At 39.9% G+C, this 26,697-nt stretch overlaps 1 protein-coding gene across 2 annotated transcripts; it reads right to left on the bottom strand.

The window, feature by feature from the left end:
- Window positions 1–8,339: 8,339 nt before the first annotated feature.
- On the bottom strand, window positions 8,340–25,365 carry LOC141758000 (alpha-tectorin-like). 2 transcript variants are annotated; one of them, XM_074619006.1, is made up of 26 exons: window positions 25,339–25,365; window positions 25,076–25,123; window positions 24,925–24,996; window positions 24,722–24,745; window positions 24,150–24,265; window positions 23,511–23,789; window positions 21,822–21,917; window positions 21,503–21,668; window positions 20,357–20,757; window positions 19,688–20,264; window positions 19,016–19,599; window positions 18,152–18,704; window positions 17,468–18,066; window positions 17,177–17,334; window positions 16,642–17,042; window positions 16,348–16,544; window positions 13,014–13,409; window positions 12,612–12,895; window positions 12,253–12,530; window positions 11,971–12,090; window positions 10,947–11,131; window positions 10,708–10,868; window positions 10,162–10,413; window positions 9,870–10,029; window positions 9,683–9,776; window positions 8,340–8,775 (listed from the first exon to the last, which is right to left on the bottom strand). In XM_074619006.1, the coding sequence occupies exons 3-26, from the start codon at window positions 24,968–24,970 to the stop codon at window positions 8,684–8,686; spliced, it is 6,219 nt and encodes a 2,072-aa protein (XP_074475107.1). In that variant the 5' UTR covers window positions 24,971–24,996; window positions 25,076–25,123; window positions 25,339–25,365; the 3' UTR covers window positions 8,340–8,683. The 2 variants fall into 2 exon arrangements, with proteins under 2 accessions (XP_074475107.1, XP_074475108.1); XM_074619007.1 differs by lacking the exons at window positions 24,722–24,745; window positions 25,339–25,365 and having other exon boundaries at window positions 24,921–24,996.
- Between the last annotated feature and the right edge of the window lie 1,332 nt (window positions 25,366–26,697).

Here is a 26,697-nt window from a genome sequence, read left to right as displayed (position 1 = left end):
TTTTTAAAGGACTAATAGGCTATGTAATATATTTGCTGTAATAAATCATAAAATGACCAAGATGTCATACAGAGATTAAAGAAATTTAAATATTGGCTTCACTGACAACAACACTACAGCCAGTACGTTCTCCTTTGAAATTTCCATTCCATTCCGAAATGATTGTTTTTGTTTTGGCCTGTATGATCCCGTCCACGGCCCATTTCAACAACCCATTGCCAGATATGTAACAAATTGGCACGCAAACACAGCCTTTTGCAACTATGGAAGCAAGCAAACAAACTCAACAGAGATAACATAACATTTGATTCTTTTTTTTTTTTAAACTTTGATATGTATTTTGCATTTTCATCTCAGGGTTGAACATCTTGAGCATCCATACAGAATTCAACATAACATTTGATTCTACCCGACCTGAAAAGCCTCGGCACATCTCTCTGTGGTCCGTGTGCAGCTGGGTTATCAATGCAGCGAGTATTTGAGACACACAGCCGGTGAAGTGAGGCCAACGCCATGATGCTAACACTCGCAAACTGCCACTCAATCACACCGGAGGAGCGGACGGGCCACGGCTCCAATGTTTGGACTTTGGACTGCTGTTAACCATTTTAAAACGCTAGCTGTCAGTACTACACATTGCTCTTTTAACAAAAGTCCCATCAACACTTTGGTAACATACAAATTCCTGCAGCAAGAGGCAATACTGTATTTTAAATGTGATCAGGATATCAAATCTGAAGTTGCACCACGAAGCATGAACTGGAAAAAGATGGAACATATGACAGCAGCCAGGGGACTTCTTAAAGGATGATATGTAAATTGTATATATCACTTACGACCACTTTGTGACAATATTTTGAAGAGGAACAACACAAAAAAGCAAAAAGCCCGGTTGCTTTTTAAGGCAAATTGTCAGCGAGTCACTGAAAACTGTACTGCAGGTCTGAGGATTAAAGGAAGCAGTCATGGGTCGACAGCAGAACCAGATGGCAAGACAAAAAGCCCTCTGGTAAACCTCTGATCTAATATTTCAAATGGAAGGCTGATAGAAACATCATGTCTCAGACAATATAATTCATAATTATGGCATTTTTATTATAATGGATTTTTATGGAATTAATTAATGAATAAGCATGACCACACACAACGTAATAGTTATTCTACCTATAGCAGGAAAGAGGGCTGATAAGATATGATTAGATTTTTGATTTAAAAAACATGTATTTCACTCTCGTGAGATGTAATTTTCTAGACAGTAAAGATGTCACAGTAAATCCACAAAGAACACAGCATGGATGAAAGTCACGGTACGTATATTTCACTTTACAACGTGCTGATTTTTCACACATGGTTTGCTAAGTCAATTTCATGACTTCTAGGATTGCAGCTATAGTCCCCTGTCTGCCCAGCCTTCTCAGGAGTATAGAATTCACCAGGGAAATCTAATTACTCTCGACAGCAACAGTAGATGGCCGGATACGTCTTTATCAAGAGAGCTCCGATCAAAACAAAAGGCCTTTTGAACAACAAGGAAAACAAACTACAAGAAAGGAAAAATCCTATTCACCCAGCATAAAGAGGACAGGTGTGCTAAAGTATAGTGGCTGCTCACAGGAATTTAATGCTTTAGTCAGTGTTATATCTTCTTGTTTTTCTATAATTAGAATTAAAATACTATTGAATTCTTTCATTTGTTGTGTTTTCACGTTACTACCATAAACTATGGCTTTTTGGAAAAATTTAATTTAATAATCATCATAGTCTTAATACCATAATTATATCTGGTCCCCAGTTCATCTTCACCATTATTAGCTCTCTCCTGCTCTTATCATTTGTCAGAGACCATAAATGTGCCAGTTGCAAGCATTCTGGAAGTATTAAGCAGGAATATCTCACGGTTACTAGCTAGTGAGTAATAACATAGCAACACGTACAACAGTTAAATAAATCATCAACAAAAGAGTAATGGTACATGTCCACAGCCAATGCTGTCGTCCATGTCAGCTGCAATGACATTCCCAGTCAGACCTCTGAAATACTTAAACATGACTTCAGTAAACTTCTTTACTCCCTCACTTTCCACAGTAAACATATTGCCGTGGGTTGTTTTAGCGGCACTCTTAGCTTCTAACTGTTACACCTGGCTGCAATTAACCTGCACAGCCCGTAACAAGGTTGTTATTGACAATTTTAATCTCTTACTGAATTGCCTGGTCTTCTTCCGATGTGATGGCATCCACCCCAATGGCTTTGACTCTCGCATTTTAGAGGGACTGTTTGTAACTTCTTACATGTATAAATCAATCTGAGTTGGTGTGCCATGCGCGCTCGCGTGTGGCTAGACTGTTCAGACTCAGACTCCAACACAAACTACACGGAAGCACCAAAACCGCAAAGTTCTATCTAGTGAAGCCCGTCTTGCAGAACAGTGTTGGCCGCGGTCAGAGGACGCGGGGGATACTGTAGTTTTGGTCTCCAGGGCCGGAGTCTCTGCTCCATCCAGTCCTTGTTAAACAAAGATTTGCTTTTAACCACAACATATCTATTAATACCATATTGGTGTATTGTGTGGGGTGAACAGAGGATAACAATTTAGCAAGCAAGTGGGTAACATAATGCAGAAAGGTATAATGACAGAGGAAAAAGATTAGTCAGTTTGGAATATCAACATTTTCCTAAGACCTATTATAAAACTACAAAGACAAACAATATACGACTAAAATTTACAATATATTAAAGATTAACTTCAATGTCAGAAACCAACTCATGGACTCTGAGCTTTCAGAAACTTTCCACTTACGAGGTTGTGAATAACACAAGAGGGGGGGGCGTTCATGTGGACTCTTCTGGTGAACTTGGTAAACACAACTCCATTTGAAGGCACCTCCTTCGGGTCCTCATTCACTTCCGGTCACTTCCGGTCTCCACCAGCACACCTCTCCCTCCTCCATAAACCACCCTAGCATCACCTTGTGGTTAAGAGGGCTTACTACCTGCCTTCCAAAGCACAGGTACTGACCAAAACACTGCTTGTAAAAAAGCTTGATTCTGCATCTTCCAATGCATCTTCCTCCTTGGATGACTTGAAATTTGTATCATTGAACATTATCTCGCTCTCTAGTAACAGCTTTTATATTAGTCAATGATAATATTTTCCTTACTGAATGCTGGCTCTTGTACACTGCCTGATTAATTATATACATCACCGTCTAGGCTATCAGAACAGCATCAGTAAAGAAAAAGGTAACGCCTGCACATTACTCCATGCCACAATATTTTTATTGACTACGCTTCGATCCTGCTTGGATCATCGTCAAGTCAAAATGTTTGAAAAAGTGGAAACCACACCTATATTTATACATACAAACGGGCAAACAAACTATATGATGGCAGGTGTAGTTCATTCACAAACAATTCACAATTTGATAAAGTACGTAAAAACAGTAAAACAAAAGCCATGCTTCAAAAATATCATACTTCTCCGCCGCCTCAGGACTTTTGGGGTGAGTAAACACATTTTTCTTTTGTTTTTTATTTCTGTGATTCTAAGTGTTCTACAGTATTGTTATACTACATGGTACAAGAGTTTGTCCATTACTTTAAAGTCAAAACTGCTCCATCAAATGAAAATCTGCTCAAAGATTGTAGGTCAACCCCTTGAGAAATTCTATGAATCAGCCTATCATAATAACATATTAAGGCTGGCTAACACTATCGTCTCTGACCCCAACCATGTTTTGAACAGTGAATATGAATTGTTACCATCAAATCGGAGCTACAGGGTTCCACGATTTAATAAGGTTAGACTGAAGCACTTTTTTTGTACACCAGTCAATCCTAAAACTAAATATGGAGCCTAATCCCAGATCAAATGTACGTTGAAAGGCCCTGAATATCGTCTTCTGTCATTGTAATGTTTAAATGTATGTATCCTTGTTTCTTGTCTTTGTCCTTTCTCTGATGTTGCAAATGGAGCTGCTGTGATGCAAAACAAATTTCAGACCTGTCTGACAATAAAGTATTATCGTATTATCGTATTCTAAATAGCAAACATGTTATTTTATGATATATTCTTGTCCACTGTCTGACACTTCCCCCCCCAGGCTATAGCTTTTTATTGACTAAACTGAGAAAAGGCAAGAAAGGGACTGGAATAGTAACCAACTTGTTCACCTGCAAATGCACTTTCAGAGATTTCTCAACTTTTGAATATTTAGCCATGGCTATTAGAACTCAACACATTTGGTGCATTAACCATTTACAAAGCACAATCCCAACTTTGTATCTGAAATATCTGAATTATTGTCATTTGCTGTTGTCAAATATGTAATTTTACTGGGTGATTTTAACTCTGTTCAGATTATAAAGTAGTGGAATTTATGGATCTTGTTACTAGACTTTATACCCAACATGTGAAGAATGCCACTCACAACCTGTGGAAATACACTGGACCTTCCTTTTACCAAGGGTATCAATGCTGATGTGTCATCTATTTTAGTATCTGATCACTCCTGTCTTTTTCAGTATTTCTCTCTGTACTCCAATTAAGTGTTCAGAGGCTGATACATACACTTATCGCTATATTGACACCACTGCTAGATCTATACTGGTGTTTACCTGCAATACCTGATAGTTTTTATAAGGTCAAATATGGTGTATTATTTTATTTACTTACTGTGTGTTCTGTCCGTTGTATTTATCACAGCCTACTACTGAATTTAGTCGGGTCCATCACCCTTTTAATAACCTCCTTTTAATACAATGTTTTTATTGTGGTTGATTTACTTTTAATGTGTATTATCTTACATAGTACATACATACATATAGTGCTTGCTGTGTGCTTTGTTCTATGTATTCTTTTTTTTAAATATAAAGCAAATTGGGACCATGCTGCATGGTGATTGTGCACTTTAAATAAAATTGATTGATTGATTTAGGTTTTTTAAGCCATAGCTTTTATCTAGAAAATGGATAAAGAGATTTAAAAAAAATAGTGTTAATTAAAGATTTAATTTACTTGTAATTCATCTGTTTGTTAAATCATTAATTTGTTAGCAGTCTTATTCCATTATTCTTCAATAACAATGCATTTGAAGTACCAGCATAAGCCCACATTCATCCTCATAACCAGACCCTGAACATGTCTTTCAAACTGAAGTGCATTTGGGATGTTGGGGGAATTCTTGGTGGGAATTAGTTAAATATCAGCGGTTAATATAACCACAAAGTAGAACTTCTAATCACTTGTTTCATATAAATCATCTCTGCATGAAGAACCCCAGAGGCTGGAATCTGGCATGAATGGACTCAAGTTCAGATGCAATTACGCTCTGAGCTGCATCGTGGTCATTGGTGCTGACATGAGGGGAATAAGAGAGGTCAAACGTCAGATGGGACCATTCCTGACCCCTTCAACACACTACACAGGGGACTTTTTGAGCGAATCCAATTAAGCCCACTAAGCCCTCAACATCTTGTAAAAGTCAACAAGCTATCACTCATATTTCCCCTCTCTTCCCTGTCCGCCATCGTTTCTCTCACCATCTTCCTCTTTATTCTCTCTCCTTACCTCCCTCCTGAGGCTACAAACTCCCAGACTTGCTTCTAAAAACAGCTCAGTCTGACGTGGAGGGACGAGTATTCAAGATGGTTTGAGTTGGAAACGGCTTGGTAGACAATCTTTGTCAGGAAATCACACCAAAACAAAGAAAACTCTGAGAACAGCGTTCACTTGCAGACATTGAATGAACCTATTTAAACTGAGAAATATACACCATATTTAAGTAGTTGCAAAGAAATGAATTCAAAATTTGCCATATTTTATCAGCCGGTTCGTTTCTCCAATATCGATGCAGTTCACCCAGCAGCTCTCTACATCAAGCAGAGCACGAAAAAGTGATTGCATGACAGCAGTTTACAAATGAAAGATAAGGTACGACTCGCCACACATGGATGTTGTTAAGTTTGACATATGTGGGTGGGTTCAAAAAGGTGGGAAGCTTCAGGAACTGCTCTTAGTTAATTCGATTATATACAAGATAGTTGAGTTAAAGAATGAATGGGACTGAAATAGAAGATATGAGGGCGAGCAAGGAGGGATTAAAGGGCCACATGCATTTCAGCGGGATACATTATACCTTTGATTTTTAGGAGAGATTTCACAATTACTAAGTAAAGGATAATGTACAGCGAGCCAGACATTGCTGTGAAATAAACCCCGACAGGGCGATCTTGCATCGCCCTGTCGGGGTTTATTTCACAACAGTGACCAGCTCAGTGTACATTATCCTGCTTATTACACGGCTACTTACTTAAGAAATCAATCAATTGAACCAAAAATGGTCCTCCAGAGTCCAGGATCAGGGCTGCGCCCATAGCAACGGTCTGTTATACATAGCAACGGTCTGCAATAAAGAAATAACAGACCATATAACGCCGTGATTGACCAATCAGAATTGAGTATTCAACAAGGCCATGTCTCAATAACTGCTATTAGATAAATGGATTGAAATCTGGTACACAAATATATGTCCCCTCAGGATGATCTGTAATAACATAGGTAATTCCTCAACTTTTCATTTAGAGGCAAATTTTTGGCTTGGGCAACAGAGGGTTCACCTCCTGGGCACTGCTGAGGTGCCCTTGAGCAAGGCACCGGGCCCCCAAACTGCTCCCTGGATGCTATATAGTAGATGCCCACTGCACCTAAAACTAGGATGTGTTCAATGCAGAGAATACATTTCAGTGTTCACTGTGTACAATATGTGTGTATATAGTGTACAATATGTACAATACAAAAACATGTAAAGTACAATGTGACAATAAAAGCTGATTTACATTTACATTTTACAAATAAGGGTAATTTCCTTCACACACAATTTTTCCTTCAGTAATTTGGGTACAGTAAAGTAAAGCAATAAACTTTCACACTAAACCTTGTCATCTTACGTGGAGCTCTCAGGCACATGGTTTCCTGTAAAGCCTGGGCATGACATTAGATTTGTCACAAGGTTTTCTCTCAACAAAGGATGTCTGCTAAATAATGACTCGCAGATATCAGTTCCATTGTGAACTATGTATTATTTCCTGTGAGCGACTCTCCCTTTCTTTCGTGTTCACACATTGACTTTGAAAGCCTGCAAATGCCACATAAGCCACAGGATTAACCTCCCAATGGTGCACTGTCAGAGGAGCTAAGCTATGACATAAGAAACACAGAGTGATCAAACAATGACTCCAGTATAAAGAGGGTGTTAGTCCTCTAGCACCATCGTGACATGTTCAGAAGTAGACCATGAAAACTTCTAAATACGATTATACACTTACATTCTTTTTCTATTAAACTAACAGATGTGAAACATGATCTGTAAAGTGATATCCACATAACTTACCTGAATTGACAGTAGTGGACTGGAGAGTGTTGGGCCCTGTGGTATTGGACATATTGCCCCTCTTTGAAGTCTTTGTACTGGACCATATAATAATGACAAATTACATGTTGTAGGTGTGTGTAAGTGTTGTTATGTCTACTGTAAGTCTCATCCCATACTGTTGAGGACACGTTGACTGACAAAGATGAATTTCAGCCCCAAAGAGGAGACATCTGCTCTGTCAGCCTCCACACTCAGCCCGACAAAGGAGGTTCAGCACAAAAGAGAGAAACCTGATCTCATGTATCACTGACAGCTTCTTTCATGTCAAATGAGAACCATCCTGTATTAATGGTTTGGATTGTGGTTATTGTTTGGTTTACGTGTCCTGTACAGAACATGTTGTGATATCACATTGGAGTTTGCTTACTTACCTACTAGTATTGCTAGATGCTTCTATGCAATTTCAAGAAATAACTCAGGTAACACTTCATTTTACAGGTCCGCAAATGTCATGGTAATTAGGTGATAATCAGCAAGTAACCTATTTTAAATTTCATTGGAATTACTGCCAAATTACCCCAATATTTACCTCAAAATGTATCGTAAATTACTTTTAATCGTTAAAATAGGGCCCTTAGGCGCTGCTTTTTATCGGAGGTGGAAAACCAAAACTAATAGAAGACACTTCATCTCACCATTGTGTGACTTATTATCTACACAAATGTAACCTGATAGCTAATGTAATGATTCAGGGAGTTTTTAAAGAAATTTTAAATAAGTTATTTGCTAATAAATTAAATGTATTAAATAAATTATCAGCTATTGGGAAAAAGCTGAATATAATTTTAAATAATGTTTATATAAAGTAATTTTCAATAAATTTTTAGGTAAATATTAATTAATACATTTGTGGACCTGTAAAATGAAGTGTTACCATAACTCCTTTAAGTGAATACAAAAAATGTAGAAAGTTCAAACTTTATTCAGAGTAAAAAATGTGTACAAAATATATGCAATTAATCTTGGTTATTAATGAAGTATTGATTTAATCATAATAGAGAATCACTGCCAAAGCCCTGAGGATACAACTGATAAACATTACACTAAATACAAAAAGATGTGAAGCAGATAGAAGTTCCATGAAAAAAGAGCCAAATGTGTATTTAATCTTATGCTGCCCTCTAGTGTTGTAAAGAAAAACAACTGACTATTCTTACATCAATGCAGTGATTAAGCTATTGCTGACTGATTAATAAGTTGTGGTGTAATATATATATTCATTACTGTAGGTGTGCTTATCTTTTATCTCTCTAGGTCAGAGTTTTGGTAATTATCAAACTGACCAGCAGGGTCACCATGGAGGTCAACTGGACTGCAGCACTGCTCGTTTTCATCCGATAGTCTGCAAGACAACAACCAGAATCTAACTTCAGCGGTGAAATAAACAAAAGTGGTATGTTTCCACAAATATGAACACTGTGCTGATGTGAAACAACACACATTTGATCCTCTTTACTCTTTATTTTATTTAATTCAAGTGAGTTATTAACTTTTCGTAATCCACTGATTGAGCAGTACAGTATGTCAGCTACTGTAGATGAATCACTGGCGCCAGAATAGGCCTTTTTGTCTCCCACTTTCAGGTGTTATGGTAATAAAGTTGTAACGTCTAAGCCAGGTATTACGGTTATAGAACGTTGGCGATAATGTCTATATAGTATGGTGTATAACATGTTGGACTTGGATCTAATCATAATCAACCATTGTGTAGCTTAATTCAAATGAAATCAATGTGATCTGACTTTCAGCCTGCCAGTTTTATAAGGCATCGGTTTTCAAAATGGGGTCCGCCCGGGGGTGTTCAACTCGGCGGGTCAGGGACATGGCCCTGGCGCATTTCGGCTTTATGTCGGCTTGGAAAGACCTGAGGTGAAGGTGACAGTAACCCACCAAACCTGTCTTGAAACACGAACCCTGTCTCATTTAACTTGTTTGTGGGTGTGACTTTTTGCCGTGTTATCACCATATCATATCTATACAACCAATGTGTTTATGATTAAATTGTTTACTAGAGCACAAACTTCTTCATAGATCTAGACTCAAAATTTTGCTCTCAAGTGCACCAGATTGATGCATTTAACTTTAAAATGTACAACATTTTCTTCCAGAGGAGCATGTCGCTGGCCACCACTAGACGGTCCAAGGTCCAACCACCACAGTCTCATAAAATGTGGGAAACACTGTATTACCTCATCCAAAACTGGATGTCCCCCCCACTTCAAAACTCATTACGAAAATGTAAGAGTTACCTTTTTTCGGAATTAGCGGTCCGAGTGAGATGGCTGCAGTGTCATGATGGGAAATATCCCTCACCACTCTTGTGTGGTAACCTGGATAGCAATGCTGCAGGAAACAAAATTACAAGTTTTCAGCTGTTACAGCAGGTTGTATACAGGATGATTCTTCCAATCTTACAACAACTAAATGGGTACATACCGCTGTGCAGTTGCTGTGTCTCAAAAGACACAGGTGGACCTGGCAGTGCAGGTAGATGGATGAAAAGTTGGTAAAGGTGAACATCCTGAAGGAGAATCGGGCCACAGTGGAGACGCCGTTCTGAACTATCTCTACTGTCTCATCTGCTGGGTTAGGACACCTGGAAGACAGGGAAGATGTAATAGATGTTTAGTTGTTAAGGAATATTTCATATGTAGGTTTTTCAGACTCATGGAGAGGACTTGAGGAAACAGTGTGCTAACACACGGTAAAATTTAAACAATTCCTTTACTCTGTAGTGATGAGATCCCAGCGGACGGGGTAACTGGCGTCATTGAAAGGTGTTGCCCAACATGAGACCAGAACAGTGGAGATCTGTTGTTCATCAACTCCTTCTGTCTGCACCTCGATGTACAACCTCTGGTCGATTTCCATTTCTAGGTTCCCACTTCTGGTCAGCGGGTCGTGAAAGCCAGCGTCCTGGTAGGGGATCATCCTCAAATGATAACGCCCCTGGCCAGATGGGAGCCTCTTGTTCACAATGCTACAGAAAAATATCACACAACGTGATTAAACTCAAAGTATAATATCTACAATGAGTAAAATATCCAGAAAAATTAGAGCCAAAAAGGTAATTTAGGTCATGATGATGATGATGCTGGCGTCATTGAGCTCTTGGCAGCATTGAGCTCTTAGCAGCTAAATAATGTGATGCAACACAACTAACAGAAATGTCATTCTATGTGCTCTTGCAAAAGTAAGCTTTACTTTAGCCACCAGGACTTCAGGTAGCCAAAAAAATCAATCCATGCCAGCAAGATGTTATTATGGTTGTCACCTCTCTACAGGGTTGATGCCCACAGCCATAGACAGGGCCTGGGCCAGAGGATATTCACAGGAGAAGTGCAGGTTGATGGTCTTCTCACGGCTAATGAGGCCCTCATGAAGGTCCACGTCGCCCTGGATGGTGTTCTCGTACATAAAATGGGTCCCGTTGCTCTTTGAGAGTAAGATGACAAAAGAGTTTAACTATTTTGATGCTTTGTACTGTGCGTCTATAAAATGTATGGACTGTACCCTGAGAGCTGTCCCACACAGCTGGTCGTCATTGTTAAAGTGGAACACCAGTCGTCCGTCTTGGAGAGTCCCGTTGCAGGAGTCATCTCGGAGGTGGAGGGCGCCGGAGTGGAAGCCAGCTTCAAACAGCTGACAGCGCGACACGGACATGGTGCCTGAACTACTGACACAAGTGATGGACGAGTCTATTGGAGATAAATGCATGTGTGAAAACATAATTAAGCTTGTAAAGGTAAAAAGAGGGATTTGTAGTCGGGGACATTATAAGTTAAAGTTATTGGTAATCGATAGCTGATCATTTTAAACATGAAAATAATTGGCTTACTGTCTTCATTGCTGATCTGTCTGGTGTAGTTAAGTTACAGTTTCCATGTTTGACAGTAATCTAATGTAGCAAGTCCGATCTATTGTCTTTCATAATTTCATCAAATCAAAGCAGTGTTTTAAGACAGTGGTTCCCAGCCTGGGGTCCAGGGTGCAAAAGATCACAGGGGGTGCGCTAGGATTTAGCTCTGAGGTGGTCAAAATTAGATTTGCACTTATAACTAAAATCATAATAACACACATTTCCAATAACTCCAGCGTTGTAAAGTCCAAAAGTCAAATTTTATTGAAGAAAGATGTTTACATTTAAAAACTCGCAACAATTTTTTGAAAATATTGTGCTTAAATCGATTGTTGTTGGCGTTTAGCCTTTTAAAACCAACCTTTTCACTGCCCTAAAAAAACTATTTCCTCCTCACTTGATGCACACAAAGGGAGGCCTGAACCTGTATTAACAGGGTGGTCTACCAGCAATCTAACAAATATTACCTTACATTTAGTTAACCACAATACCACAAAATCTATTTCAGCTCTAACACTATTAGAGTATATTATGTATCTACATTCGCTTGGCGAATCTGTCATCAAGAAAGTTGACTCATTTAATAGACTGACTCACCTCATTTAAAATGAGGATTTTGTTTGAGGATTTGTAATTTTTTTTTAAGAGTGATGATGTTTTAAGAGGAGCTGCCCTCACCGTAGCTCTCATTGTTTGGCCGATGGTGGTGCTCATCACAGAAACAGCCGTACACACTGTCCTTCTCACCACACCACTCATGCTCTGCGCAGTCCAGCTGTTCACAGGGGTCTAACTCAGCTATGAAAATAGCGGGGAAACAAGGATACAAGGAGTGATGAAACGGAAACAAAATGAGTAAGAGAGAAGATACCTATCGCTGCAATGAGGACAAATGGCAAGTTCTTCAAAAGAATATTGCTTTTTCTCATCAATTATCGTATTAGTTTAGCGCAAACTTACCACACTGCAAAGCAGAGCGCCACTCAGGGATGTTTAACCCCAAAACAGAGCAGGTTTTCTCATAGGCTGAGACTGCAGAACACAGCATGTCATTGGCTTGAGTGTAGAGGCAGAGATCGTAGACACAGGAACTGAAAAATGGCTGAGGGTCAGAGTGCAGGTGACAGGCACTGAATGGGCCGCTACTGTTGGAGATGACGCCACAGAGCTCAGAGTATTCTTCCATGAACGGACAGTTGTTCAGTCCATCACCATCGTCATCATCTGTGGATCCACATCTGGAAAAGACATATCATGCTTCCATTACTATCTGCTGCAGTATTTATAAATAAAATTATCCACTTTTCATGGCAGCTCACTCTGGTTGGCTTGTGGCTGATTTCCAGCTGTGTCCAAAGTGATTGTCATTTTGTGCCAATATGCCATTGGGCAAGACTTTGTCATCTGCAGGATCACTGTTGAGGTTTCCACACATCCCGGTGACTCTATTTTGACGGCGTTGGCCTATTCTGATCAGTAAATTTCTCTGGCCGTCAAAGTGGACTACCAAGTCAACGACATCGACCACTATGTAGCCTCCATGTCTGACCACCTGAGCTAAGGTTCCTACAGTTGTGGGAAGAGACACGGCACTTCCATTCACCTGGTAGGATGAGAGATTTTAGAAAGACAAAGAAGGGTGAGGAGGCACTTGCTGTTACGTATGTTTACACCAGACCGATTTAGAAAGTTGTTTATCTTGAAAGTAATAAATGGTTTACCTTTACTATTTTGTTGGGTCCAATCCTGATATGCGCACTCTCTGGTTGATTTGAGAGGTATATATCCACTGCTGACACAAACGACACGCGGCTGTTGCCACGGTGATTATTGGTGCCTACTACCTGAAACTGTGTTTCATTGGGGCTGTGGCTCACACTCTCAGTAATGATGTAAGAGCATGTGCCCTGGAAATGAGCCTCTGCCCCATCAAAGGTGATATAGTGTGGGTCCCCCCACGCAGTGCAAGTAGACATTGCATCAAAACAGCCCAGCTGACCGTTTCTGATGGTGCACTCTTGTGCAGGAGTGCAAGATGCAGCATAACAGCGCAGGTCATAGGGAGCATGGCATTCACATCGCTGGGAGCAACCGTCTGTCCAAAAGGTCTCACCAGCCTGCAACAGGCCAGAGAAACAGACACATAACACATGGACCAAACCAACCAATCAATAGACCTTTCTCACAGCAGACATGTTGACATGTTAATGAAGGCTACATTCCATTTACTGTAGGTGAGCCTGGAAAAGTTTCCTGGAGGAACACTTAATGGAACAGAGTCATTGTTAATGTTAGTGGTTCCACTTCTGCTTTTCCTGCTATAAGTCAAATTGTCTGCCATGAAAAAGGTCTTGATATTAATATATTATATTATATATTAATGAACTCAACTTTTGCTCGTCATTGCCTAATTCCTGTTTCACACAGTAATAACGTTGTTTGAGGTAGTATTCACTCTGCATGTTACTGGGGTACACGGGACTTTGAGGAGGCAAAGAGATGCTGGTCTTGACTTCAGGGATTTCTGCCAGGTTTAATTCACTATTTAATTTAATAGTGTATAATCACCTGACACTAAGAATTGTTGTGTTTTCGTTACCTTAGAATGAGCCGTTTAAATCTACATAGTGTTGGGACTCACCATTTAAAAAGGGTGGCAAGAGACCACATGAACTCAGTCACATGATTCTTGACCCATGGACTCAGCTCAGTAGCCATTGGCTACTGTAAGCATGATGACTCATTCACACATACTTGTGAAATTCACTCAGGACAAAACCAAAGGACACTCCTTTATTCTCTCTCTTTCTTCTCATCCTTTGCCCTGCTGGAGGTGAGCTGCTGCTCTCCCCACCTAAGCTCTCTGATCTATGGCCTGTTAGGAAACAGACAGAGAAACACAAAAAACTTTTTTCTAAGCAGAAGACGCGAGTGCCTGCCTTTTTGACCAGCTAACTTCAAGCAACAAGCGCTAGGAAGTTAGCACCAAGCTGCAGCAACTGGACTGGACCAGTTTCCTTCCAAACTGCACAACTGGATTCGAGCACAGCAAGGACAATCTTTGACCCTGGAACCACTTTCACCAGCCTGCTTTCTCCAACTCCTCCAACTTGGAATTTCAACCTTTTCTTCCATGGATTGGTAACGTACTGGGCTTACTTTAGCATTGGCAATTGCACATGGCTGAGCAAGACTGTTCAACTTTGATTTCTGGAATGTACCTGTACTGATATGTTTAATGTTATTCATTGAGTTTGACTGTTGTGATATTATTTGTAGTTAAGATATTTGGGTAGCTGGCTGGCCACATCTGATGTGTTTAGTTTATGCTTCACATAGACAAGGTCTTGCATGCAAACTAACCATCTTTTCTAACCCACTGCATTATCTGACACACATTAAGATCACATACATAAACTGTGAATTAGTTTTATACATAAACATACACATTCAGATAATCTCAACCCCCACATCACCCCCCCTCTTTGTCCTTCCTGAGCAAATGGGCCATGTGGTAACATGTTGGCAGCCATCTTTGATCCAGCCATCTTTGTAGTTTTACAGTGCTCACCATTCATGCTCACACACTGTGTTTGGTTTGTTTAGTTTAGTTATTTAGTTAGATTAATATTGTGTTTTACACCTTTATTATCTTGTAAATAAATGTTTGTGGATTATACATGCTGGTCTGTTTAATATTTTACAAGAGTGAATAATGCCAACCGCTGCTGTGTCAAGAACTCCAATATCCTTCAACCTTTATGATCTATTTTGGTTATAGTTGTTAACTTAAAGTTCCAAATTGATAGTTTAGTATATTTAATGAGACTTATCTATGAGACTACATTAATGAGCTATTATTTTCTCTTTGATTCAAAGAGTGGTGCCCCGAGGATGATTTAATATACATTAAATAATATTATTCAATAATTATTATGATAATAATTATTTACTTTTGATATCCATTTTAATGTCTTTTGAGCTCATGTACAGTACCAATATAATTTGGTGCCCTGTTATTATTAATATATATTGATAATTTATTAATATTAATTTTATTAGTATTGATAATTATCTTTAATATTTTCTAATAACTAAACCAGCTCCTATCTGCGTCCCCAACACTATGGTGCCCCGTGTGAGGCATAGTATTATTGTTGGCAAATTATTCATAATTGTGCAATATTAATGTCAGCATCATTTTTGGTCAAAACCGAAAAATGTTATTCCACTTCTAAACAAACCAAAAGTGTTTACATTCTACACCACTAGTCTTCCACAGGAGTAGACGTCCAGCTGTACTTATCAACAAGTACATTGGTTAGAATTGTTATTTGAGCGATTTTGATTATTAACACTTTAAGCCTTCATGGTGTTAATTTTAATAACTTGCTATTGCTGCTAATTCAAGTTAACCTACGCTGTAGAACATGAAAGAATTTTGGTTCAGCATTTGAATACCAAGTATTCAATGCAATCTAGTCTAGTCTAGTCTAGTCTGCACTCAGCCGCTGGGAAACAAACACGAAAAAACTCCATTGGTCTTGAGGAGCTGCAGCATTTATTTCTGCACAAACTGCAACTTCAACTGTACATTCACTTGCTATTCTCAAAGCTAAACTAACTCTGTCTTCTGCTCCACTGCAAACATTTCATCTCTCTCTCTGCTTCACCACTCACTTCCACCGTACACACACACTTTGTGCACTGCTATTCTCAAAATGACCCGCGCTACTCTTACGACAACTGGCTCTAGAAAGGACCATTCACGTTTTCACATCGACCACCGTAGTTCTCCTACACAAGAGGGGTTGCAATCTGAAATTTCACCGCTAGATGTCGCTATATCTTACACACTGGACCTTTAATAGATTTCAACTGTTAGTTTAGTTTGGAGGTTTATCAGATGCCAAAACACTGCACAGCAGTTTATACGATAATGATGGAGGATTTTACTGCTCTTGAAACTTACCACAACGGAAATAATATTTTACATAAAGATAATAAACATAATTACTCTGTATATTTTGCAGTATTAACTGGGATGTGACTTACATTGTAGTAGAAGCCGTCATATTGACAGCCACAGCTTTCCACAGGGACACATCTCGTCCCACTCCTGAGAAAACCTTCATCACAGAAACATCCCTCAGAGCAAACCTGCTCACAGGTGGCATCAACGCTGCTGGCACAGGTGCGGGCACAGTCGGTACCACACAGCTCATAATGACTGTTGGCTGGACAGTCAAGTCCTTTATAAGTGAGGAAAGAAATGATGATCATCAGATGGTTATGAACTAATTACTTTTATCCATAAGTGGACAATTATGAATTGACTGGTTGACTTACTACAGGTGGTGTTGTGTCTCCAAGGGTAGATTCGAACATTAGCAGACTGACAGGCACTGACATATGCCTGAATGGCCCTGCATAGGAGATCTTGCCCCTCATTTCCCGACACACAAACATCAAACACACAGTCATTGAAATATGGCGCTGGGTCCACCTGCTCATGGCAGAAGCTGAAGGGACCGTCAGCTGCCTGAATCACCTCACATTGGGCTCTAGCAGGTAGCTCATTGGTGCATTGTGGGCAGGAGGAGCCACACCCATCACTGCAGGTGTAGTTGCCTGCCACTTTCCAAGCTGTCCCAAACTCTTGTGGAGTGGTGACCAACATTCCAGATGGAGTGTGGAACTCGTCATTAGGATTTCCATTGAAGTTTCCACAAAGTCCACATGTTCTTCCACTGTATTGAAGACAATAATGAAACACTTTCAGCATCATGAATCATAAGATAGATGGATTATTAAATAACTTAAATACAATTGAAAATGTAGTTTTAAAAGCATTTCAATTTAAGCTTTGGTGAATGGCAGATACCTGTAATTTGCAGGTACAGAGATAAACACTGTACTATATCCATCATAGGTGACACTCAAGCCGAAATCAGCACTGACAAATACACGAGGTCCACTTGCATAGATTGACACATGACCTCCATTCAAGAGAACAGGTAAATTTCTAGTTTCTCCATTCACCTAAAAGAGAGTTTGGAATAAATTTGGTCATGGGAATGGCTATAATTGTCAATTATTTGCCAATTAGACTGAATCTAAATTATGCATGGCAATCATCTGATGAGAAATGCCAGGTATTATTTTAACCACTTACTTGAACCACACCACTTCTCTCCCTTGACATATGCACTCGATAGCCCCACACATTCACAAAAACTTCCGCTGGGATTGAAACTGGCAGCCCTCTCCAATGCTCATTCTTAGCTTCCACTGAAAATTGGTGGAGTCCGTCAGTGGCGTTACAAAGGGTCGCCATAACATAGCGGCAGGTTCCCTGGAAGTTATAGGCCTTGCGATCAAAGGTGATGTAGTGAGGGTCACCAGAGGCAGAGCAGGTGCCATGAAGGTTGGGATGGCAGCCAAACTCACCCTCCACCACACGGCAGGACTCTTGGGGACCACAGGAGTTGGGGATACAGTGGACTGCCCCGGTAGCGCCGTTACAGGTGCACAAGCTCTGACATTCCTCTCCATCCCAGAACTGTTCGTCACCTTGCCAGTAGCGTCCTTGGTGATTGCATCCACAGGCTGTAGGTGGTACGCACTGGTTGCCGTTGAGGATAAAACTATCATCACACTGGCACCCATCCTGACACATAGTGGCACAGGTGAAAGGGAAAGAGAGGCTGGGGCAGGCAGAAGGACAAGTACTTCCACAGACTTCCTGATGGCTATTTTGAGGGCAGTTTTGCTCTACAGAAAAACAAAGCAATCCATTCAGCAAAATAATTGATATTATATCAAAACCATCTACATCAAAAGGGGGGAAAGTACTTACCACAGCCAGTTGCATTCCTCCAGTGTCCTAAGGCAACACCCTTCTGTTGACACATAAGTGCATAATCTCGTAGGACCTCACATAGCGCTGATGCTGGATCTCTAGAGGCTTTAAGGATCTCCACACATACATCCACATGCTGCTGTGGGTTCACCATGGCCAAACACTGGGCAAACGGCCCATATGGTGAGCCAAGAATGCCACAGTACTCGCTAGAATTGTAATTTGTTGTAGAGTTATTATTTACACTTTCCACGCAGTGTGCAGCGAGAGAGCCATCTCGCCAACTGTCCCCAAAGTCAAGAGAGCTGTTGACCAGGACGCCATTGGGTGTGCGGAAGTCGTCATGTGGGTGACCATTGTAATTGCCACAGAGTCCACCCAATGAACCGTTGTAGATACCAGGTGCAGTGACACGCACAAAGTGAGGCCAGACTGTCTGCACAGTTACACCAAAGGAGGTGCGAAGGATGATACTGTGAATGCTGCTGTGGTAGATCTGGATTCGACTGGACGCGGAGCTGAATGGTAGTCTGATCCGCTGACCGTCAACCTAAAGGACCATTTAGAGTCATACGTTGTAATTAACAAGATTTAAGTAAGGGATAATGCCCCACTTTGCGGAGGCAACCGGACACCCCGAAGGGCATTATCCCGCTTATACCATAATCACTTGCCTATAAAACAAAATTACGACCATTAATTTATACAGTATTTTCATTTTTTTTGCAAACAAAATTTACAGTTTTCCAAAAGCCATAACTCCGTTCCCCCATCTTCATTAGTGTTCAGATGCCTCACTGTTAAAATAGTGGATATATCACATTAAGAATCTGTCTTTTCAAAAAAGTTCCAATCACTTACCTGTACTCTGCTACTACTTGCCATCTCAATGGCCACATGTGTTCCCTCTGCCTCAAACTTTAGGAACCGGGCAAAACCCTGTTGGCCTGTGGGTACTTTTTCTGCTGTCACTGCAAAGTGGGGATGATTAGATAAGCCCATTACTTTGGCAAGAGTCAATTGACACGCCCCAGGATACTGGTAAGTCAGTCCATCAAACATGTGATATGACCCTGGGCCCCTTATCCAGCATGTTGCATAACTGTTAGGTCTGCATCCTCTTTCTCCCTCCTCCACACTGCATGATTCATGTGGACCACAGCCATGGGAGCGGCAAGTCATGGAACCATAACTGCAGCTACAACGTCTCCCACAGTCCTCGTCTAGTATTACAGTTTCTCCAGAGCGGTAGTAGCGACCCTCAAAGCTGCAGCCACACTCAGCATGAGGGACGCAGACTCCAGCACTGAGGATGTAGCCTGAATTGCAGATGCAGCTCTCCTGGGCAGGGAGAGGGCAATTGTGGGTGGAATTGGGATTGACACAGGTAGCCGGACATCCTGTGCCTTGGGACTCAAAGTGACTGTTGGCTGGGCAAGGGATTTCTAGACACAAGAAAACAACACTGATATTATCATGGACATTTTACCCAAAGGATTCTTTGAAATCATATTGATTGACGGACACACATACCACAGAAGCCTTGTCTCCTCCAGCTTGGCAGCTGTATACCATTCTGTTGACACTGACTTGCATATGCATTTAGGGCTTGGCAAAGAATGGGTTGGTACCCTCCTCCAACACACAGATCAAACACACAACTCTCCACAAAGGTCTGTGGGGGAAGTTGTTGATGGCAACCAGCAAAAGGTCCAGAACTGCTCTGGAGGATACCACAATGGGCAGTATTGCTGTACAAAGCTGTCTGATCCTCAGTGCAGGCAGCACAATCCAGACCTCCACACTGCGCCTCACAACCAGGCTCATCGTCCCCTGATGCCTGCCAACTGTTGGCAAAAACCACATCAGAGCTCACAAGCTCGCCTTGGCGGGTTCGAAAGTCATCCCTGGGATCATCGTTGAAGTTTCCACACAGGCCACATGTTGCATTCTGGTAAGAATAGGGCACACTGATCCTAACATAATGATTTGTGTCATAAGACACCTCCAAGCCAAAGTCAGTACTGACGATCACAGAAAAACCTGACTCATAAACCTGGACCGTGCCATTGTTAAGAGAAATCGGAGCGGCTGCAAAGTTTCCATTAACCTGTAAGCACACCAGCAAATGTGTCAAGAGTAGCAAAAACAAAGTTGGAATCATTTGAAAGAGTCAAAGTTCAACTAGTCAAAATCACCAACCTTAGCCACACCACGACGTCCCTTGACAAGCTCGATGGTTTCATTATAGACGTACACTTTGACCAGTCGTGTCCAGGAAACATGAGTGGTGCCCCTGTGCTCATTCGTGCCCTCTACTCTATAGTAGGGCAGCCCGCGACCACATTGCTCAGAAAGAACATAAGTGCAGGTGCCCTGGAAGTGAAACACTGTGTTATCGAAGGTATAGTAATGTGGATCACCACTTATGGTGCAGGTGCCTCTCTGCACCGTCTGGCAGGAGAACTGAAAGGCAGTAGGTCGGCAGATTTGGGAAAAGGAGCAGGGTTGGCTGTGACACTGCAGGCCTGTTGAGGTGCAAGTGCACTTCTGTGCACAGGTACTGTCGCTCCAGAATGAGTCACCTTGCTGCACGGATACACCTGGAAAAGAATGAAAGGAAAAGGTCACTTAAATGTATAGACTTTAATGTGCTGATCCCATTACATTTAAACCATTTAATTTCATGCACCTACTAAAGTGACGCCAAGGGTGTTGATGCCGAAAATAAAGTGATGCCAAGGGGCGTGACAAAGGGACGGTATGTGACGAGGTGGGATGAGAACGTGTTGACCATGCAGGATGGCAGAGACGTACACTTTGCAAGCTAAACCTTCCCACAGTGTAATCAGCCTTGTACCAAGCAGCAGCAGCAGCAGCGAAAGGAACCTCAGTGTAGTAGGGTTTACGTTTGACCAGAGGATGGTGCTAAAACCTAATAGATAAAGAGCATTGCAATTATGCCTGTACAGTAAGTTCTGTTATACTTGGATTGTTCAGGCGTTCTGAGGTAACCATCCACGTTTACCTAGCTGATGTTATAGGACCAGTAGTTGCACTATCACTAAACACTTAGCCCATGTTTTATCAACTAGTATAAGTTACATACAGTATGTCTTGTGCCAGTGGGCTGCCGTGCCATATTCTATAACTAATCTATTATTGCTGTTGCCAGATTAGTTATTTATTATTTATGAGAAAGCCTTTCTGTCGGTCCAAAGCTTGCTGATAACATACAAAAATATGGCCAATGGTTTTGGTTGTGGCTCTCAAATTTGGCAGTACCAGGCGGGTTCAGTTGGGACAGGTCAGGTCACAATAGTGATCACCCTATGTATCTGATCTTACCATTGAAAGTGCAGCCTCTTGATCCAAAGTCTATCCGGAAAGCCCAGCGACCGGGTACATTGACATTGCTTCTTAGGCGGAAATTTGAGTTACTGCCTGTTGCAGTGTTAGAGAATGATCCAGGGATGGTGAAATGGTAAACAGAGTTTATTGTATCGTAGCCAGCCTGCAAATACAAGTGATAAAAATAAAATGAATGTAATTAGAATTAGTGAGTATGGCTAGTATGTAGGCTATTAAAATATACAAGAAGACATTATCAACTTTGGTTTTAGTCATGGCAACTAAAAACACACATCATAATTGTAGTGGATCTGACCTGTACATTGCGAGTTGTAATGGCTATTATCCCATAGTTCATCAGCAAAAATGAATACTGGCCTCCAGAGATCAGCACGGCTTGGGCAGTTGTGCGCTGGAAAATATGAGTTAATTATCATATGTACTGCTTTTCTACACTCTAATACTGTATACTGCAGTTCAGAAACACTTTTTTATAACATGTCTCAGTGCATCAGTGTATTAAAGGAATTTAGGGGGATCTATTGGCAGAAATGGAATATCATGTCAGTAAGTATGTTTTCTTTAGTGTATAATCACCTGAAAATAAGAATCGTTGTGTTTTCGTTACCTTAGAATGAGCCGTTTATATCTACATAGGGACAAGGCCTATGGAAAGGAGGCTGGGTCACGGGCGGACATGGGTCTTGGGGTATGGGGTATAACACATGCGCAGTGTAACTGAAGCTGCGGTCGTGCGTTGCGATTGGCTCAATTTCGGCGAGTGCAAACCAGATTTTACTGAGCATGTGTTATACCCCCGGAGATATGATGCGTGACCCAGCCTCCTTTCTATAGGCCTTGCATAGGGAGCGGGTCCTCTTCACGGAGTCCACCATGTCACACCGCCATGTTTCTACAGTAACCCAGAATGGACAAACGAAACACTGGCTCTAGACCGGGACATTCGCGATTTCGCATTGGCCACTGGAATGTTCTCCTACACCAGGGGTCGGCAACCTTTGATATGAAGTGCCTTTTTTAAATGTTCTTATTAATCAGTGTGCCATACGAACATTAAGGTTAGCATTAAGTTTAATTATGACACCACATCTAAATTTGAATCTCCAACAGATCTGTAATTTTATTCCATCCATATAGGCAATGTGCATAGCAACATTTAAAAAAAAAAAAACATGTGTCTCCCAAAATCAGGACATTGTAATTATATATAGAGAGCACTATACAAGAAGACTACCATCCTTATGAAAACATCCACATCTGAGTTGAAATCATTAACCCTACCAACCGTCCACCAATCTGCTATAAACTTATAAACAAATTCTGCAAAGATGGCAACAAATGAATCATACTACCGTAAATAACAGGCCGCGCAACGGCCAAAGGCTGTGAAAAAGGTAATCTGGCATGTAGATTAGAGGGCACTTCAACATTCCCAAAAAAAACTCTTGCACACTTGTTGCTAGTGGGCCATTGGTTAATTGTACTAATTGTGGCACGCATGCTAGGTTGCCAACCCCTGTCCTACAAGCTTGACACACGGGAAAAGCTTCAGTTGGTTGCAATCTGCAACCTCACCACTAGATGTCGCCAAATCCTACACACTGCACGTTTAAGTCATTTATTCATTATTTCATGCTTCTATGTTCCTTTTCAGTTCATTATATGGGTAATATGTCCTTTTACAGGTCCGCAAATTTCATGGTAATTAGGTGATGATTAGCAAGTAACCTATTTGAAATTTCTTTGGAATTACTGCCAATTTACCTCAAAATTGATCGAAAATGACTTTATTATAAACATTATTAATAATTATATTCCGCTATTTCCCAATAGCTGATAATTTATTTAATACATCTCCAGGAAAAGAATACAGCAGGTGTAACATTTTTGTCCCAGAGTGAATGTTCAAAGAAAATTAATTTGGATTGCAATATCATCACCATAATAACACTTCAAAATAAAAGAAGGAATTAAGTTGACTTACTGTTCCTGAATTTGGAAAGTAAGCCACCTCATACCATGTTGCAACAAAGACCCAGTTGGCATTGAAGTTCATGCTTGGGAAGTAGTCATTAATGTCCCGTGTAGCTTGTTGGAGGACACTGCCACTGGTGTATTGGTTGTAGTAGACCTGACCAATTTCTCTGTTATCAAGATCTGTCCAGAATGGAGCAATGAAGTCCCTGGGTCCACGTAGTGGGAACCTTTGAGGTGCATGAGTACTCAGTGGATTGTCAAATGTCAAGTGTCCATTGTGGTTGACCTGGAAATAAAAGCAGATATTTTTTTACCAACATCATCAGCTACAATTTCTAAATTCACAGGCTCAAATTTTGCCTGGCACTAGGACCAGTGTTGACATGATAATAATAGTGTTTGATGTTGCAAACTACAGACTACCACCTTCTATAGTGATCAGTAGGTTTGTGTATGTTAAGTAAAAAAAAAAAAATCGAAATATTACATACATAGTTTTACAAAATGTGATTTCTTACAGTATTTACATTTTTGCAATGACCTTGTATTAGAATTAGGTTGTAGTCAGGAATTTTAATGTGACTGAAATATGATCACGGTCTGCATAAAATATGTACATTATTTTGTCCAAGTTAATTTTACATACATATATATAATTATACGTCCGTCCAAAATAGACAAAAGGTCGCTGCAGGTTAATCCGTGGAGAACTTCCATCATCTGATCGAGAGCTTGCAGTTCCAGATATTGGGTAGAGGGGTCCTAGAAAGCAAAAATGAACACAAATATAGTATATTGGCCCAGAACGGGGCTAGGTAATAGCCAGTATTCTGCAAACCATGTAGCCATAAACTGTATTTATTCCAGGAAAAGAGAAAACTGTGATTTACCCTCACTGATATAAATGGGGTGGACAAAATATTAGAAACACCTCTCTGAATCAACATCTCGCTAAAACAGTTTAAACAAAAACGGAACATGAATAACTTTTACAAATGTAGAATTTATTGCAGGGCCGTTGCATCAGTCTCTATTAGCTTTAGCTACAGTACATATATCTATAGATTGATAGCTCAATGTTAATTGTGCTCATTTATTATGTACATGAAGTTTCTATCCACCACAGGTTTTAAATCTTTACACAGGACAATGATTGTATGACTGGCATGAACTGATGAAAATCAAATATTAAAAAGGATCCAATAGGTGTGAACTTACTGACAACCTGAGGCGTCACCTCATCTGTAAATGAAACAAAAGATACCAGATGAGTCAAATAAATGAGCAGAGAATGTACATTATTTTCCAAAAACAAACAAAATTTAATATCCAAAACAAGCCACCAATTCAGGATGTTGAGTTAGATTAAATTTAAAAAAATAAACTATCCTCAAATATAATAAAATAAATATATTACTTACTTATCATCCCCAAAAGCAGCACAAACAACATGATTTGACCATCCATTCTGTCAGACTACCATATCAAATCTGCTGATCAAACATAATGAACTTTATTTACATTATACCATAACAAAATACTGAGTTATTTAATATTACATTCTAAACTCACCTGTTCATGTATGCTGTCTGTTTCCCTCATCTATTTGAAACTACAGGGCTGAAACAAGGCTTTATATAGTGAAAGCTGGCATGGTACCATAAACCTGATTTATAGATACATAAGTACCCATTTGTTTTATCTTGTTTTGTTTTTTATTAGTTTAAATGGGTAAAATTTAAAACAATTTATTTAATTCACCATTTTTTTCTGTTGTACTTTAATAATAATGAAAAATATTAAATGTAAGAAGAAAATGTAATCTAATACTCTACCAAATGCTTGAGGATGTTGTCAAAAGTATTTCTCAATGGCAGTTTACAGAATGACGTCAATTGTGGTTAATAACCATGCAGTAGGTTTTACTGCCATAGATTTGGGATATATTGCACTCTGTCTAATGATTTACTGCTGAAACTCAGTAAATCATTCTCAAAATATAAGTGATGGGAAACACTTTCAGTGGTAAGACTAGAAGTCAAGTTGTTCTTCCTCGTGGGTATTACAGTAAATCATGCATTTTGCTTTTCAGTGTTTCAAGATCAATCAACCTGTAGAAATGTGAAACTTGCTTCAGATACAGCAGGTAAACCATTAGAGTGAGCACGATGTCAGCATTGTTTTTTAACAAAGTTCAACTATCATTGCATGTTGATGCAGTTTCATTGCATTATCATACTACAACCGCATAACTTAAAATGTTTAGACTGAAGGTGTACCGGTCTCAAACAAGTTTCTGTTTGATTTTAATATCACAGAGGGAGACATCTGTTATTTCAATGAAACACAAATAATTAACATTTAGGTAAATATAAGTAACGGACTCAGTAGAGATTACAGGTTAATAGGGTAAAAAAAATTAACTAATATATCACCATGAAACTTCCCGAGTTGATTACTTACATTAAGGCGATTGTTTTTTTGTATTACAAGTTTTCTTAAATTTTATGTTTGAATATGCAAATGAGTCATTATCTTATTAAATATGTGCTAATTTGCATACATTTCCAAAACAGAAAGCTGAACATTAGATGAAGCCAGGTTCAAAATACTTACTACATATTAGAGTCAAAGGTTTTTACAGAGGAAATTTGGATATCTCTTTTTGTCCCTCCATAAAACAGTCATTAAAAATAACAAAACCTGTAAAAACTTTCGGAATATAGATAGAAATGAAACTGGAACATTTGGTGAATGTAAGTACTACTGAAGTGGAGATTTCTGGCTATGAGTGTTAAAGAAAATAACTTATTTTAAAATGGCCTTTAAAGGGACTGTTTGTAACTTTTTAAGCGTATAAATGTACCGGGTCGGGACACATGCTCGCTCGCAAAAACACTATTTTCTTCCTGAGGATGTGTGATAGTCTGGTAGGGAAACCTAAAAGTGGTCTTTAAGAACATGTTTGACAGCCTTGTTGAACTGGCAAACAACATTTTCGGTGGTTATTGTTAGGATTAAATAATAGGGCTCACTCTGACCGTGTTGATGCACAGCGATATTTCGTACATTGATACACTCTAAAAAAGTGGCTTTTTTTATCATGTCTTGTCTGTTGCATTCTTTTATTTTTAGTACCTTGAATGTTTTTATTGTTTTGTCACATTCATGGTCTTATCGTTTTCACAGTTTTT

The sequence above is a fragment of the Sebastes fasciatus genome, chromosome 20, assembly GCF_043250625.1.
Source record: "Sebastes fasciatus isolate fSebFas1 chromosome 20, fSebFas1.pri, whole genome shotgun sequence".
In the NCBI taxonomy this organism is placed as follows: Eukaryota; Metazoa; Chordata; class Actinopteri; order Perciformes; family Sebastidae; genus Sebastes; species Sebastes fasciatus.
Note: the sequence above shows the minus strand (reverse complement) of the source record. Positions and strands in the feature narration are given on the sequence as shown.

Bases quoted from the DNA above. Each gene is read 5' to 3' on its own strand.
- LOC141758000 (XM_074619006.1), bottom strand. From the start codon at position 24,970: ATGGATGGTCAAATCATGTTGTTTGTGCTGCTTTTGGGGATGATAA. The intron at 21,669-21,821 runs GTCAGATCCACT...TTGTATTTGCAG, and splicing joins TTACAACTCGCAATGTACAG to GCTGGCTACGATACAATAAA. The intron at 12,531-12,611 runs GTGAGCTGCCAT...TGTCTTTTCCAG, and splicing joins TCAGCCACAAGCCAACCAGA to ATGTGGATCCACAGATGATG.